Source organism: Notolepis coatsorum (genome assembly GCF_963971535.1).
Source record: "Notolepis coatsorum genome assembly, chromosome: 5".
NCBI classification, from domain to species: Eukaryota; Metazoa; Chordata; class Actinopteri; order Aulopiformes; family Paralepididae; genus Notolepis; species Notolepis coatsorum.
In genome coordinates, this window is record NC_140169.1 from 123,409,268 (window position 1) to 123,426,549 (window position 17,282).

Genomic DNA, 17,282 nt, shown 5'->3' on the forward strand with positions numbered 1-17,282 from the left:
GCCTTATTCATGAATCGCAACGATTAGAATAAAAATTCATTAAAAGTGCTGATTCGGCATCACCCTTCAAATCACATGACTCCACTGCATAAACTCCACTATGACTGAAGAGGCAAATTGGTCCCCCTCCGGTCAGCACTCCTAGGGAAGAATCATCCCTTAAAATGCCTTGGGAATCGTTGAATCTATGCACACACCCCTTAATAGAAATCAAAGAGTGCTTAAAACATTGCAGACCCCTTAAACATGACTTCATTTCAGTCAGGCGTTAGACACCTTAATCAGTCATTTGAAGGGAGAAGTGTCAAGTAAATTAAGGAGTTTCATTTAAATTAAGGGGTTGTGTAATTGTTTTTTAAGTGTTTAAGAAAGTTCATCCCTTTCTTAATTCACCTTAACTCTTATTTAATAATAAGGTTATTGTAAGGGTTTATCAAGGTGTTCCCTGTACTCTGAGACTCTTCGGGAATACCCCCAACCCCCAAACCACCCCCGTTGTTTAACCCCTTGGATGCTGTTGATGGGTCTACATACTCGATTGACATCCTGGCCACAGATTCCAGGGAGCTGTAGCCAGCTGCTGTGAAGTTGTCTCTGTAGCGCTCCATCTTGATGGCTTCCAGCCACTCTCCCACTGAGCGGAAAGCAGCGAAGTCTGGCGTACTCTGATCTAACAATGGGCTAATTGGCCTGTAGGATGGAGAGAAGATATTTATGTCCTATATGTGAAACGGAAACATTTCACACGCAAAAAAAAGAGAAGACACAATCACACAAGCTGGCGATGAGACGGCCGCCAAATGCGTCCATCAGTTGCGCAGTAAATTGCAAGTGAGGAACAAACTGATGTAATTTGAGTCTTCAATCAATATCACATTCATAAGCAGATGCAGCACCTCAGCTTTTCTTCCTCTCAAAATATGGTTTTTATAATAGTTGTGGGAATCCTGTGGGAATCCTACACACTAAAATGTCTGAAATAACTCCCAGTTCATTATTAGATATACTTATATATATATTTCTTTATAAAAAAATTCAAATGGTCTCCATAAATGGAAGTGCTTTCTGACCATGTTTAGGTTTCATTCTCAATCTCACAAAGAGAACATTTGTTTTGACTGCAAATAGAATTTCATTTGACAAATGTCACAGTCTGGTGCAGAGTTCCCACCGCACTGTGAGTCCCAGTGAGGGTTGATTTAATAACTCTGGCATTGACCATAAAGCCATAGAAGCTGCTTTGTGTTATTGATTCCCTAGGACTTATCTTTCATCTCTGAATGCTGCTCAATGAATCAAACATCGGAGGCTTTTGGAATAGTCCACTGATGCACTAGAACTGCAATTGAATACTTGTGCGTAGCAATAGTACGCCACATCGAGAGTCACATCAGTCGAAAAGGTTTCCTTCTGTTGTGGTTAAGTGTTATCCATGGGACGAGTGGCTCCCTCACCTCGTGCAGGTTCCCACTGGAGTCTTCAAGGTATTGGGATTGCGAATCATCTTATCGAGGATACCAACTATTTGATCAAATTTGGGCCTTTCTGCCCTGTCTTTTTGCCAACAGTCCAACATTAGCTGATGTAGACCCGGTGGGCAGTCCATGGGAGCAGGAAGACGATAGCCCTCTTCTATGGCCTTTATGACCTGGAGAACACAAAAAAACATAATAGACTTTAGAATTGAAGGAATTTTTAGTTTTTTTGTGGAACACATTTGTTAGTTGTTGTTTTATTTGCAAATAAACTAGTCTACTACTACTGTTTTTGGTGGGTGTAGCTGCAACACACCACATTTTTTATTTTCTTATTATTCTTTTCCTTCCCTGCCTGGCTACCCCAAACAACTTTTACAAAGGCCATTTTCCATAATATGTCCTCTTTACGCTAGGGCTAAATGGGTTCATTCTCACCATAGACCATTCTTATGATCATCTGGCATCATACCTTTAGATTCTGACCAAAAGCTTTTATTGGACCGTGGGAGAGTGAATTTTTTGATCTGGGCACTGAGTTAGGCGCAGCTCTTCCAGCTGCAATTCAATCCAACGCGGCGACCGCACAACAGACAAAGACTGTCCTCAAAAGTTGCCAAATAAATATTTGTCTAACTCTGAAATGACTACGAAGGGAAGTATTTTGTGTTTTGACTGTTATGCGCTTGCCATCGTTGGACTGAATAGCACCAGAGAGAGCTGCAGCCTTCTCAAGCACCTAGAGAAAGAAACAATTTGCTTATTCACAAGATGTATTAGTAGAAATTAGGGATGTCCGATATTATCGGCCTACCAATATTATCGGCCGTTGTTGGCATTAAAATGTGATCTCGGAAAATATCGGTATCGGTTTTCAATTTTTTCTGATTTTATTTATTGTCAAAAGTATGCATAATGTTGTGTAAATTCCACAACAAGAGATATGTAATGTTAATTACCTGAAATTATTCCGTTTTTGGGGGGGGGGGGGGGGACCCTGCATATATCGGTATCGGTTGATATCGGTATCGGACATTAAGAGTTGGACAATATCGGTATAGGTAAAAAAGCCAATATCGAGCATCCCTAGTAGAAATCGATCAAAATGATGCCAGGTGATCTAGGTTGAAATTATATCCTTGAAGACACAACTTACTACCTTTAATTTACATTGCATCCTTTTCTAATAACAATGTATGTAAACAGCAGTGCTGACACATACTGGACTAATCTATAGAGGCACTGCATTAGAAGACAAAAACCCTTTAACCAGATTCAGGGTTGTGTTCTTGCAGTGACTGGAAACACGAGGACTCAGTCACAGTAGGACTAAATAGAGGAGTTACGGAGGCCTCTGTATGACAATAGATGGAGGTATCCGTGCTATCCAACTGCCCATGTCTATCACACCAACAGATGCAAATGCAATTAATTAAAGCAAACAGTGGGATGTTTTCCCAAGATCAACCCCCACCATCACCTTGTTTGTGTGTCTCAACAATAATCTGCATTTACCAAGCTCTAATGGATAATGAAAAAAAAAAAAAATAGAAAAAGATTCATCTCCACGTCCTGTAACTTCAGCACCGGAGTTGAACACGCAGTTCACTGACTCTGTGCAAAAACATAAGGTGCAACGGGCACCTTTCATTTCCATTCCCAGCCCGCCTCTCCCGTCTAGCCGGTATACGTGGAGCTGTTTATTTTCCTGCTTAATATTCATCTGTTATTCCTGTCAGGGCTATTCAAACAAAACTGAGGCGTGGAGGGAGAAGTGTCAAAACACCCAAACTGTTGATAAAAATGTTAATATTTGTCTTGTCTGCAGCCCCTGGAGGAGCAGTTTGCTGATGTCTTGACGGAGCACAAGAATCTCTGACATTGATGTCTGCCAAGTAGGTGGAGTGTCGAGACACTACAGACGCCACTTAAATGCCCAACCATCTGGTTTAGCATTTCTAAACAGCTGATCAACCACCAGTTAGGTTGAGTGTCCTGATCATGTTTAGTCCTGATGCTGCTTGTCCCCATGCTTACCAGTAACTGTATATAGAATTACGGGCAGAAAACACATTTGCCAGGAACGTGTCGGTCAAAATGCATAGGTAGCTGATGGCCAAGAAACAGTTCGAGGTAGTCTGAGTTGTGAAGTCTGAAGGGCTCAGAGGATTCGGTAAGACTGCAGGAAAATACTTGTTTCTCAAATCTGATCTTTTATGGAAGACTGTCCGCATTGTCATTTGCAAGCGATTGGATCGTATTTGTATGTCCCTGACATCGCCGACCTATCAACCACCAACCTAACTACGTACGATGGTGACGCGGCTTTCCAACGTGGAAGCATGAGAAATGAAGATCCATCATCCATCACAAGTGCCAGCAGACTATTTATTTCAGCGTCCGTCCCGGGACTGTTGTTCAGTGTCTGGACTGAGAAATCTGATTGGAATGGTCACATATGGTAATGACTACTTCACAAACATTATAACTACGTTGAAATTAATTACTTTAGCTCATGTACAGTATAATGTAGTTCAGTGCATAGTTGCACTAAGGAAGTAATCAGTGAGGTGAACAGGTTTGCAGAGTTCATCAGAGTTCAAACAAAAACTATTATTATTCAAACAAAGCAACTCAAATTGCGACGTTCTGACTCCAGCATTGGCAGAGTGGGTTCACATCACCTCACATCATGCTCATTGTACAAGCCATTTGAATTAGAAACATTATGTATGCAAAGACCTTCTCCTAATTATTGTTATTATAATCTAACTTCTTTTCTGAATTCCGAATCCTAATGACACACTACATCATTTTGATGCATTCATTGCAATCAGGACTCCATTCAAGTCACATGCTGAGATTACTGTACATCTCCTAGAAGTGGATGTATGCTTATTTCACTTGAACAAATTAAGCCTATAGTTACCATCACTGTCACAAGATCACCGTATTGTGTGAAAAACAAAACAAAAAAAATAAATATATAATGTTGGATTTTCACTCTGATTTTATAAAACTGTCAGATGGTTCTAAATAGGTCTTCCATCAGGATCAAATGAAAGAAAATACATCCATACTGGATTTGTATTAACCCTTTCACTACCACACTACCAAATGGTTAACCCTTTCACCGCCACAATACAGAAGGTTAACCCTTTCACTGCCATACAACAAAGGGTTAACCCTTGCACTACCCTTGCACTACCCTTGCACTACCACACTCAGCTTCTTCCCCCAGGCCATCAGAGCCTTGAACAATGAACACTGAGGGTCACAGAACACTGAACTCTCCACAAACAAGCACACATTAGCACACACACGACACGCACGCTGTGCACGCTCGCACACTAGCAGCCACTTTAACATGAGAAAGCACTCACTCATGCTGCACACGCCGACACTTATGGCCACAAAGGAAAGGTCACTTTAAAAAATAGTATAGTAACAGTGTATTGCACTACCAAGGGACCTAGCATGTCCTTCATGCTCTGTAAATAACTATGTACAAATACCGTGATGTCCCACTATGTTACCTGTTTATTGCACAATGTTGTTTATTGTTTATTGGATTCCATTATATGTTGTACTACTGTATTGCACATCGTTGCGGGCAAGACCACCCGCATTTCATTGTATACTTGTATGCCATGACAAATAAAACTCTTGACTTGACTTGACTACAGAAGGTTAACCCTTTACTAGTAGTAGTAAATAGATAGTAAAGGGTTAACCTTCTGTAGTGTGGTAGTGAAAGGGTGTCCCAAAATCACAGATACAATTTGATTTAAGCGCAGTGTAGTCAGGTGTAGTCAGGTAGGTAGCATTATTTTTCCAGGAACATACTGTATCCGCAACCCTGTCATTACCCACAGGCCCACTGGTAAGGTCACGACCTACATGGTGAACAATGCCCGCCGTTCCTTACAATGACAACCTTGGCCTATGAGGTGGACCCTCATCCCGGGATGATGATAAATCTGACATACTGTTAAATCCATAGATATATATCACTAGATGAATCAAAATCAAATCAAATCAAATTTATTTATAGGGCCCGACAACACACGTTAATGTCCCCATGGGCCGTACAGGTCTTCTTTAAACAAGTCAAGAAGACAACATAACAATAAGTCAAGAACAGAACAAGAACACCATAGGGTCCAAACATTTTTTAGATGAATGCAAATAAATGAAAGAATGCAAGCACTCCCAGACATACCCCACGCGAAGGTAAGGAAAAACTCACTAAAACCTAACAATAGGGAAAAAAAGCTCCACAGGAAATGTGGAGGAGAGAAACCTTAGAAGGGCCGTTCAAGGGGGGATCTCCCTTCTTAGATGTCGGTGATAGTAGTGTTGCAGACGGACAGTTGGTAAGCATGCACTCATGTGTGTGGTGAAACACAGATGAGTGCATGCAATAGCAACTGTACATTTTGAAAAATTAAAGATAGAGCTAATAGCGATAGCAACTGAACATTTTGAAAGATTAAAGATAGAGTTGATAGCGGATCTATTTGAGGCACAGGGGCGGCGCAAGAGGGTCACGTCCTCCCCGTCTTAGTCACGGGACATTCAACACTCCGGTCGTTGCTCAGGGACAGCCGGAGACAGGGGGAAGGGGGGTGGCGCAGAGAGGGTCGCGAAATAAAATGACTCACCCGCACTGCTGGCCAACGGAGACCGACATTGCCACATGGTGGCCATCTTGCATGGGTGGAGCACGCCCACTCATAACATGCATGAGGTGCATGTACTATTGAAATAACCATAGCTTGCTCAATTTTCAACTGTTTGGTTTGTTAAAAACACTAGATGTAGTTATCATATTGCATACATACTTTCATAAAAAATAATAATAATAATAATAAAAACAATTCTTCCAAGCAAGACTCATAGCCATATTAATAACGTTTGTAATAAACCAAACCGTTTGTAAATCCGTCAAGATTTCAGCGAGTTAAGAGTATTTTTGTTTGTGCAGATCATCACCTTAACTCATTGGGCGCCAAAAACGAGTATACTTGTGTTTCGTCGCCAATGCTTGAACGCCAAAAACGAGTTTTCTCGTTTTTAGATCCTTTGATATTTTTCCTTTGATCCCCATTCTAAACACTCACTCGGAGCTGTCTGTGTCTCCCTGGCACAGCTGCCTACGTTAAAATTGCAATGACGATCGAATCCCACCAGGTGGCAGTATCACCTACCTTTTTAACTGGGGATATCACTTGTCTTCCAGTACTGAGTTACCTCCGGCTGCTTCCCCCTCGAAGTGGATCAGGACATAGCAATCGGTCGGAGATTTGATGCCTCAAACCTATTACACGAGTAATTGCGATCACGACGACTGGGATTTATACATTTTGGAGTACCTTCTGACTGAGGTAAGAACTATTTTAGGTAACCTAAAACATGCTTTTGTACTGATCACAGTGTCGTATTTTACCGGACCTAAAACATGCTTTTGGTAATGATCGCAGTTTCGAGGTAAAACGACCCCCCCCCCCCCCCCCTCTCTTGATGATTTTGTAAAGACACATATATATATATATGGTATATACCTTTGATTTGGAAATATTTGGAGTTTCAGGCGAGCAACCCGAACGATTTGGGCATAATGCATATAACACGTCATATCTCGCGATCTGGGGAAAAAAGACTGGATTATTTTGGAAAGGGGCGATGTTTAGCATGGAATAGTGCACAAACTAAAGTATGTAGAAATTAACTGGTTAGTCAGTGTTGGACTATAAACAATGCCTGTCAAATGAGCCATACTATTGTCTCCATAGCTATAATACAGAACACACGATGGGTCCGCAAACATCGCTAAAATGGTCAATAACGCTAGCGCCATTGAGTAGAGATGGCAAAACAGCGTGGCGGTCAATGAGTTAAAGCAGTAGTCCACTCAAACAAGATGGCCGCCGGTGAACTACGCGGGAGACTCCGCCTTGAGCCATCTAGTGTATATATCTATGCTTACAATGACAACCTTGGGCTATGAGGTGGACCCTCGTCCCGGGATGATGATAAATCTGACATGCTGTTGAATCACTGACTTCACGTAAAGGCATGTCGAGCAACTCACGTCTTGATTGGACATGTCCCAGTAAGGGCGTTCGCCATAGGACATGACCTCCCACATGACAATGCCATAACTCCACACGTCGCTGGCGGAGGTGAATTTGCGATACTGGATGGCTTCTGTCGCTGTCCATCGGACGGGTATTTTTCCGCCCTGTTCAGTAAAACGCAGATCAGTGGCTGGAGTAAAGATCAAATGCATTATATCCTGCATCTTCCCCTAAAATGTCAATTAGAAGAGAGTTTCAACATTACACACAGGGTCAGCAAAGCATTCAGACAAAACTTGAGAAAAGAAAATGTGCTTGTTTTGCAATATCGAGTACAGGCATGCACAGGCTTGCATTTTCACTGTGGTTTGATTTGCGTATTCCAAGAGAACTCTGGGTGCTTTGGTGGAGGGAGCGATATGTGGAACTGGTTTAATTGACTCACTGTTGTTGTGTAGACGGCCTCGGGATCCTCGTCGATCACTCTTGACAGGCCAAAGTCAGACACTTTACATACGAGATTGCTGTTGACGAGAACGTTTCGCGCAGCCAGATCTCGATGGATGTATCCCATATCGGAGAGATATCTCATGCCGGCTGCTATGCCACGCAGCATCCCCACCAACTGGATGACGGTGAACTGACCGTCGTGTTTCTGTGGAAACGCAGAGAGGGAACACAATAGGGCTGTCAACTAATATTCTATATTCAAATTTATAATCAAATTGTTAAAAAATACATACATTCGATTGTAAAAATTGATATTCTAATTGTGTGAATTGTGTTTTTTTTTTATCAAATAATAATTTTTCTTTTACATTAACTCAATGGCCGCCAACAACGATTATTATACATGTTTGGCCGACGACCGTTGAACGCCAACCACGTATATATATGTTATTTGATCGTTATTTCTTTTATTCGATATTTCCATTCATTACAGGCACACGGACTCGGGGTATAACATGGGGAATCATCCTGAGAATGCCAAAGTGCAATACCGGCCGCATCACGCTAGATGGCGGTATCGAGCACCCTTTGTAACCTTGCATCTTCGCCTGTGGGATGGCCAAATGTCTCGGGTTTCATTTTTCCTTGTCGGCCGAGGTGAACGGTTGTCCCGGTACCATTGAAGCGCGTCAAATATCCCCGATCCATATGTTGTGGTGGATTATACCGTGGACCAAATCGGCATTGGATGTACCAGATGGCGATCAAACTATTGGAATATTATTTTTGGAATACTATATACTATAATACTATATACTATAATACGATCACAGGTAAGGACGATTTTACGCCAATTTTTGCTTGATCCTGCAATGCTTTTATACTAGGGATGCTCGATATTGGCTTTTTTACCGATACCGATACCGATATTCCGATATTGTCCAACTCTTAATTTCCGATACCGATATCAACCGATACCGATATATGCAGGGTTTCCCCCCCAAAAAATGGAATCATTTCAGGTAATTAACATTACATATATCTTGTTGTGGAATAACACAACATTATGCATACTTTTGACAATAAATAAAACTAGACAATTCTGTGTGGGGGAAATTGTGAAAGTGTGGGTGATGCCTGTACACCGCCGGCCAACGGGAGAGGGTCTCTCGCGAGTCTCTATGACAAACGGTTCAAAAGATACAAAAAGGGGGAGGAGCCAAACTATGGGCATGGTCAACATAGACCAATGAAAGAGGACATCCCTACTGAGTACAATGGCACAACACGCAAGTCTGTACGACGAACTATTACACCATTACACTAGCACACTATTACACTAGCACACTATTACACTAGCACACTATTACACTATTACACTAGCACACTATTACACACTATTACACTATTACACTATTACACTAGCAGACTATTACACACTATTACACTATTACACACTATTACACTATTACACACTATTACACTATTACACACTATTACACTATTACACACTATTACACTAGCACACTATTACACTATTACACACTATTACACTATTACACTAGCACACTATTACACACTATTACACACTATTACACTATTACACTATTACACACTATTACACTATTAAACACCATTACACTATTACACACTATTACACTATTACACACTATTACACACTATTACACTATTACACACTATTACACACTATTACACATTATTACACTATTACACTATTACACTATTACACTATTACACACTATTACACACTATTACACTATTACACACTTTTACACTATTACACTAGCACACTATTACACTATTACACACTATTACACACTATTGTACTGAGTACAATGGCACAACCCGCAAGTCTCTACGACAAACGGTTCAAGAGATACACTAAGGGGGTGTGGCATAAGGGGGCGTGGTCTAAGGATCGGGGGGGGGGGGTCAACATCGACCAATGAAAGAGGATATCCCTACCGAGTACAATGGCACATCCCGCAAGTCTCTACAACAAACGGTTCAAGAGATACACTAAGGGGGTGTTGCCTAAGGGGGCGTGGCCTAATGATCGGGGGAGTGGTCAACATCGACCAATGAAAGAGGATATCCCTACCGAGTCCAATGGCACAACCCGCAAGTCTCTACGACAAACGGTTCAAGAGATACACTATGGGGGTGTGGCCTAAGGGGGCGTGGTTTAAGGATCGGGGGAGTGGTCAACATAGACCAATGAAAGAGGATATCCCTACCGAGTCCAATGGCACAACCCGCAAGTCTCTACGACAAACGGTTCAAGAGATACACTAAGGGGGTGTGGCCTAATGGGGCGTGGTCTAAGGATCGGGGGAGTGGTCAACATCGACCAATGAAAGAGGATATCCCTACCGAGTCCAATGGCACAACCCGCAAGTCTCTATGACAAACGGTCCAAGAGATACACTAAGGGGGTGTGGCCTAATGGGGCGTGGTCTAAGGATCAGGGGAGCGGTCAACATCGACCAATGAAAGAGGATATCCCTACCGAGTCCAATGGCACAACCCGCAAGTCTCTACGACAAATGGTTCAAGAGATACACTAAGGGGGTGTGGCCTAATGGGGCGTGGTCTAAGGATCGGGGGAGTGGTCAACATCGACCAATGAAAGAGGATATCCCTACCGAGTACAATGGGTCAACATAGACCAATGAAAGAGGACATCCCTACTGAGTACAATGACACAACCCGCAAGACAGAGGGCGCTGTCAATCAATTCAGTACTGCTACACAGAGGGGCGATTAAGGGTTAACTCCATGAAAGGTCATTGGCAGGTCAGCTGTAGCCATGAGCCATGAGCCATGAGCCACACACCTGTTACCACTAATTAGGCACAAATGACTTGCACTTTCGACCCAATGTATTTCAATGAGGGCAGATGCATGACTGCATTCTCACGATGATTAAAAGCAAACAATAAGAGATGAAGCATTGTGACTTTCAGATGAGCACTTCAAGGGTTATGTGAAGGGTTGTGTGCGATATTGTGGCATTCCGTCGACAATTGTGGCCCCGGTGACGATCAGAACACAAGGGGGGAAAAGCGAAAAAAAAATGGTCATCAGTTGAGATAGAAATGTCCAATTCCATTTATTTTTCTTTTGTGAGCGAGGCGACAGCCGTGTCATCGTTTTGATGTGTTGTTTTTATATCTACGTCCAAAATTGAGATCACTTTCGCAATTTACCCAAGGAGGTGGAAAAAGATTATTTCACCTCCTACACTCTAACTTGCAATGCATTTCCAATGGGACCTAAATGTTCCCGTTTAAAGTCGATTTGTAGCCAAACGGTGCGGTAACTTTCCGAAAAGTAATAGACACTTGAGTTGGAGCAAGCCGGTCGTTTTGATACCTTTCACGTGTATGGGTCGCGAACGCTCTGGGAGGAGTTTTTGTTACTGACAATCAATCATCATGCATTCATGATGGAACATAATACCTATGATATAGATTCGGAATAATAGCGGGTCCAGGCAAGAAATGGCAACGTCTATAGTGGAATTGATGTATGCGACTATACCTCAGCATTTCGGGAATGACCCTAGACCGCTCTAAAACCATACTTATATTCACCACGGTATAACACGGGAACGTATGGATGGAAACATCTATTCTTTTTTACTTATTAAACGATAGATAGGTGATGTCAAATGGGCCATAGTATTGTATCCATAGAATATAGAATATAGTTATAGCTCTACAAACAAGGTGATCCACTCCTATCTTTTAAAGCGTGGCAGTGCTAGAGCGGGGCCCCGGCTAATCCCTGGCGGTCAATGAGTTAAACAAGACAACACAATACAGTAATAATAACAATAAACAAGACTTCACTGGACATAGTAACAACAACAACAACAACAACAACAACAACAACAACAACAACAACAATAACGACTACGGAAATAACAAACAATAAAACAAAACATAAAAATAAAATTGTGTTACCACAGACACCAAAAAAATATAATTATTTTGAATAAATATGCCCAACAATAGATATTCGAATATAATCGAATATCATACTTTTTTATAGGAATATTCTAATGTCATTTTTGGCCAGTTTTGACAGCCCTAGAACACAACGAGGGTTAGCCGTCTTTCACTGACCGAGAGAGAGAGAACGTTAATGTCACTGAGGTCACAGAGGGAGCGCTAGTGCCTGTTGGATAAACAAGTAGTATTGCAGGCTTCCTTCTTTCTCTTGCACCTTCCAACAGCCAGACAAATGAGATGGATCGTGTTAAGAGTACGGTGCCTTAGACCACATCCGAGAGTACTCACCCTGAGAAAAGCATCTAATGAGCCATTCTCCATATATTCAATCACAATCATCACCGGTTTTCCTGAAAGAGGGATGACAAATTCTATTAATTGAGACACAATCATTGTCAAAACAGTGAATGGTTGACTATAAATAACTACTGTACACCAAAAGCACTTTCATATTTCATATATCATTTTTTTTGCTGTTTATCTGCTCCTTATATTAAGTCTAAATAAGAAAACGTAAACCTTCATATTACCTTTGAGCTCTAAGTTAGCTTGGCTAACATTAAAACATTTGCTGGTTATAACTTCTTTGATTAGCTAACAGACCAATGCTGTCGAGAGCCAACATCTGACTCAGCTAACTGAAGTTACCTAGGTAAAGTTGCCTAGTTCACAAACAGAGTTTGTAGTTTTAGTAAATATATATATATATAATACAAATAAAACTCTCATCTACTCTATACTGACGTGTGTAAAGTGATGCCAGCCTCCTTGGTGTCTTTGGTCCTTTTAGTACAGCAATTATACAGTATGTCCATAGATGTCTATTGTAAACAATACCCAGGCTGAAAGGTTAGAGACCCAGGTAAGATGGCGGACGGTTATCCCGTGATTTATGATGCAATGTTGTATCTATTGTTTTATATCTATGGCTACTATATTTTCATCCCATCTTGAGGTGTGGTATCAGCATGAACCGAAAGTGAATACTGTACGTCATTTTATATTCTCTAAAATAGAATGATGAGTTACAAATGCCTAAACCCTGCTTCTTATCTCAACACAAATGCAACAAATCACCTAGAAAACATTAATCTTACAGTATGCTACTTTGTAATGTAGTGGGAAGGTGGGACACCACAGCCAAACAGATCATCTCTAACTTGACAGTGTTCCATGGATCCAGTTGTCCTTTTGGGACACTTTATTTATTTAGTAGCCTACAAAAGATAAATCACGGGCTATTTTAAACGTGTCTATCCCAAAACTGTGTTAAAGTGCGTACAGTGTGTAAAGCACCACTAAGTACCTCTAGTCACCACTCCTTCCAAATGCACAACATTGGGATGGTCAAACTGGCCCATGATGCTGGCCTCGCACAGGAAGTCCCGTCTCTGCTTCTCCGAGTAGCCCACTTTGAGCGTCTTGATGGCCATCGACATGTCCCGCTTCCCCGGAAGCTTCAGGCGGCCGCTGCATACCTCGCCGAACTCTCCTGCGAGGGAGGGAAACCAATCATGACTGAGGGCAGGAGGTGCGGGGAGCGCATCAAGCACTTCACGCTGACAACTTTATTACTGTATTTTCAGACAAAGCAGCTGTGCTGCGGGACAATACAAATTGGGGTACGACATCTTGTGTTCTACTCGGGGGAGTGTGACCAAGGTCTATAATAAGACACGGCAGAGATGCCTGTGTCATTGCAAGCGGTCATTGACTGCCTCTCTAAAACACATTTGGCAGCAGTTCGTCAGCTGTGGTGGGTATCTTTGCATTGCCTTATCTCGAAAAGATAAAACACCCACACACATGAATTGCAATTCAACTTTATTTGTTTTTCTTCTTTTTTTTGCACTATCAATATGCGTTGTGTGTAACGCAGTGTCCCTATTCAAGGTGTGTAAATATTTGACTGTCGATGTGATGTATGAGAGCATGCTGAGACTAAACAGAGAGAGAGCTGAGGTGTGGGATAGGCTCACCTGCACCAATAACCCGCTCGATTTTAATGCAGGAGGCGTCCAGCTCCTTGGCAAATTGATGGACAGCTCTGTTTGGGTCCTCATAGGTTTCAGGGTCAATGTATGTTTTGGTGCCTGGAAATTTAACTGTAGAAGGGTAAGAGGATTACTGTTACGATAAAATATGCACACAGCGCACCACCAGGCGCTTGACAGGCAAACAATTACTGAGGGCAGGGATACAGAGGGAATTGCTAAACAGTCAGCTGATGGAAAGCACCTGTGTCAAAAGGTCTTTCACACAAGAAAATGCATTCACTCGAAAATAAATCTAATGTTTGTGTGGCCTGTGCATGGCATTATCTGTGAGGTTGTCAGCTATCTCAAAGCTGCTAATAGTCTGAGACTATTAAAACTGAACAGCAATCTACGCAGGTTTGCAAAACAACTAACGCTATATCCCATACCATAAAAGCTCATGTATAGTGCACTGAATATGATTGCAATGATGTAGTAGAATAGGCAGAGGTTCGAATACGTTTTACCATGACATATTAAATAACGATTTATGAACATACATGACCACAAAATAATTAAGCTTTGTTCAACTTCCCAATCTAGAATGATGTATTTTCTTTTACCATATCAATATCAGGTATATTCACAAACACTCTTGAGGAGTTTAATCTGTAGATGGAAAAGTAGCTATTAGGAACTTTATTAACCCATTGTTAATTGCAATATAGATCTGTTTTAGAGTTTAGAAACAATGCCAGTGTAAACGAACCAAAACCGCATAATAAATAAAATGCTTAAATGTATCTATTGTCTAAAGTTAGTCCTTGTATCAAGAGTTCAGTTCATCAACTAGAGAGTAAGAACATGTCTCCCATTTATTTGTCTTATTTTCGGTTGTGGGGCACAGACAGAGAACATGCGTGTGACTATAATGATCACAGGCTTCTTATCTCCACATCTGTGGTGTTAACAGTTATTCTGTAATGAATCGTATCAGACCTCTTCTCATACAGTATGTGTTTCCCTACACATTAAACAGGGGTGCATATGGCTGAATGCGTCCTATTTGGGCCACTTGACATGAACAAGTTGGGGAACCCAAACCCCACAATGAAGCATGTCAACTTCAATGCAAACAAAGTGCATCCGAAATGACCACACTACACTGGCAGGGGAAGACAACTGTAATAAACACAAAAACAACATATTTCAATTATTAGTAGCTCCGGGCGCATTCTGCTGAGCAGGACAATAAGGACATATTCTCTGTGTTCCGGAATGGCGCGCTGGCCAATCCAACGACATAAACACAAATGTATGTTATGTGTTCCAGCGAGAGGGAAGTTGGCAGCTGGGATCCCCCTCCACTCGGCTCCTATAATTGCTTCGTCCATCCAAGATGTCACCGGATCTGATAGGAGATGTCTTATCGTGGCTTCATGCCGCTACGCACCAAACAAATTGGGTCTACACATGATGAATCCGCAGACTATCTGGCTTCTGTCGCCCCGGCCGCCTCCCCTCATTTGACACCGCAGAGAGAATCCCCTCCATTAAAGCCACCGACGAGACGCCGCTTGTTTGTGTTCCTCTGTTTCCCAGGTTGTAGCAGGTGGACTCGGCGTTCTGCAATCTGTCAGATACTTAGCGACGGGCAGGAAACCAGGCTAGGCGGCAAACGGCTCTGCTTTGCTTCGGAGCCGCACTCTGTGACACCTCTCTTGACCTTTTGTTTCCTAAATCAGCAGGTTGCCTACAGCACCGATCATTACGGCTCCACTTGGGAAGCGGTCTGTAGCTGTATCTCTAGAGGCATCATTACGGCTTGGTGTACGGGAGGTGTGGGGGGAAAGAAAACAACAAAAATAAACTGTTAGTGATAAAAGAAGCCTAGCGGTGGAAGCCTGGCGTAGAGTGAAGTGTGTATACATGTCAGCGATAGGGGTGTTATACACGTCAGCGATAGGGGTGTTATACACGTCAGCGATAGGGGTGTTATACACGTCAGCGATAGGGGTGTTATACACGTCAGCGATAGGGATGTTATACACGTCAGCGATAGGGATGTTATACACGTCAGCGATAGGGATGTTATACACGTCAGCAGGGCTTGACATTAACACCTGACCACCGGCCAAATGCTGGTAGAATTCGGCTGTGGCCGGTAACTGTCATTCTACCAGCCACAGTGGCCGGTGACTTTTTTCTATGAAAAAAAAACATTGTAGTCTACAAAAAGCATCGGCAATAATTAAGTCAATCCAAGTGATACTACATAATACTACAACTCCCACAACAATTCGAAAAAGTGCATTACCGGCCAGATCCTGGTAGTGGTGCTGTCTCGAGAATGGAGTACTCCTTGTTTTCAGACCAGATGTAAAAATGTTTCATTCAGGCCTACTTTTTCTGTTAGCGTGAAGCTATGCCTTCATCAGACCGCATAGAATACCTTTTGCGACGCCGAATTCAGTATGCAGTAAAGGAATATAGCATCAGCCAATGGACAGATCTACCAGATGGCGATCAATAACTGGGAAATCCTTTTTGGGATCCAACCGGCCACAGGTAAGAACGATTTCATGCTGATCAGGCCTTGTTAGCATAGCCAACCAGCCGATGAATGAATGACAACTTTATTTAAGAGATTGCAGAATGGGTACAATCAGGGTTAGAAATTAACATTTTTTTTCAATGGCTTTTTTTGCCCCCCTTAATTGATTTTCGGGGCTTTTTTTGTATTTCGGGGGCACTGAATTTTTATGATGAAAATTAACATAAGGATTATAAAACATTGTTGACACTTTTTTTTACAGTCTTCGTCCCTATGTTTGATAATGTAATGTTAATGTCTCCATATATAGGGCTCTACGCTAACCTTTTTCCCAAGGAGCACATGTGCTCCTAAATAAAATGTTAATAAATAAAATCTAAATAAAAATGTAGGAGCACACAAAGAAATTTAGGAGCACAGTGAAAATTGTTCAAGTAACACAAGAGTTTATTAACTATTTATCTCATGCATATTATACTGTGCGTGTGCACACTATGAATTGAAAATGGGGGACCCTGATGTAAACAAGACGAAAGTCTTTCTCTGGTCTGCATCCCCTTAACAATTGTGTGTATTGAGCTGTACTGTATTGTACCCATTCTGCAATCTGTTAATAAAGTTTTCAATCAATCAAACGCAAAGGATATCGGTTGTCAAGCTGCTTTTGTATGTTGTAGTGTTGTTATGATACCAACATTTTGACTTTGATA

At 41.8% G+C, this 17,282-nt stretch overlaps 1 protein-coding gene across 1 annotated transcript in view; it reads right to left on the reverse strand.

Moving 5' to 3' along the window:
• LOC311228331 (ephrin type-A receptor 7-like) overlaps positions 1-17,282 on the reverse strand; it is a gene marked incomplete at its 5' end in the record, with an annotated part of 32,632 nt that overhangs the window by 4,214 nt on the left and 11,136 nt on the right. Inside the window, 7 exons of the mRNA XM_084314240.1 lie at positions 535-690; positions 1,455-1,648; positions 7,570-7,785; positions 8,001-8,210; positions 12,331-12,392; positions 13,349-13,534; positions 14,022-14,147. Coding sequence (XP_084170366.1) covers positions 535-690; positions 1,455-1,648; positions 7,570-7,785; positions 8,001-8,210; positions 12,331-12,392; positions 13,349-13,534; positions 14,022-14,147 — 1,150 coding nt within the window. The remainder of the gene's footprint in view (positions 1-534; positions 691-1,454; positions 1,649-7,569; positions 7,786-8,000; positions 8,211-12,330; positions 12,393-13,348; positions 13,535-14,021; positions 14,148-17,282) is intronic.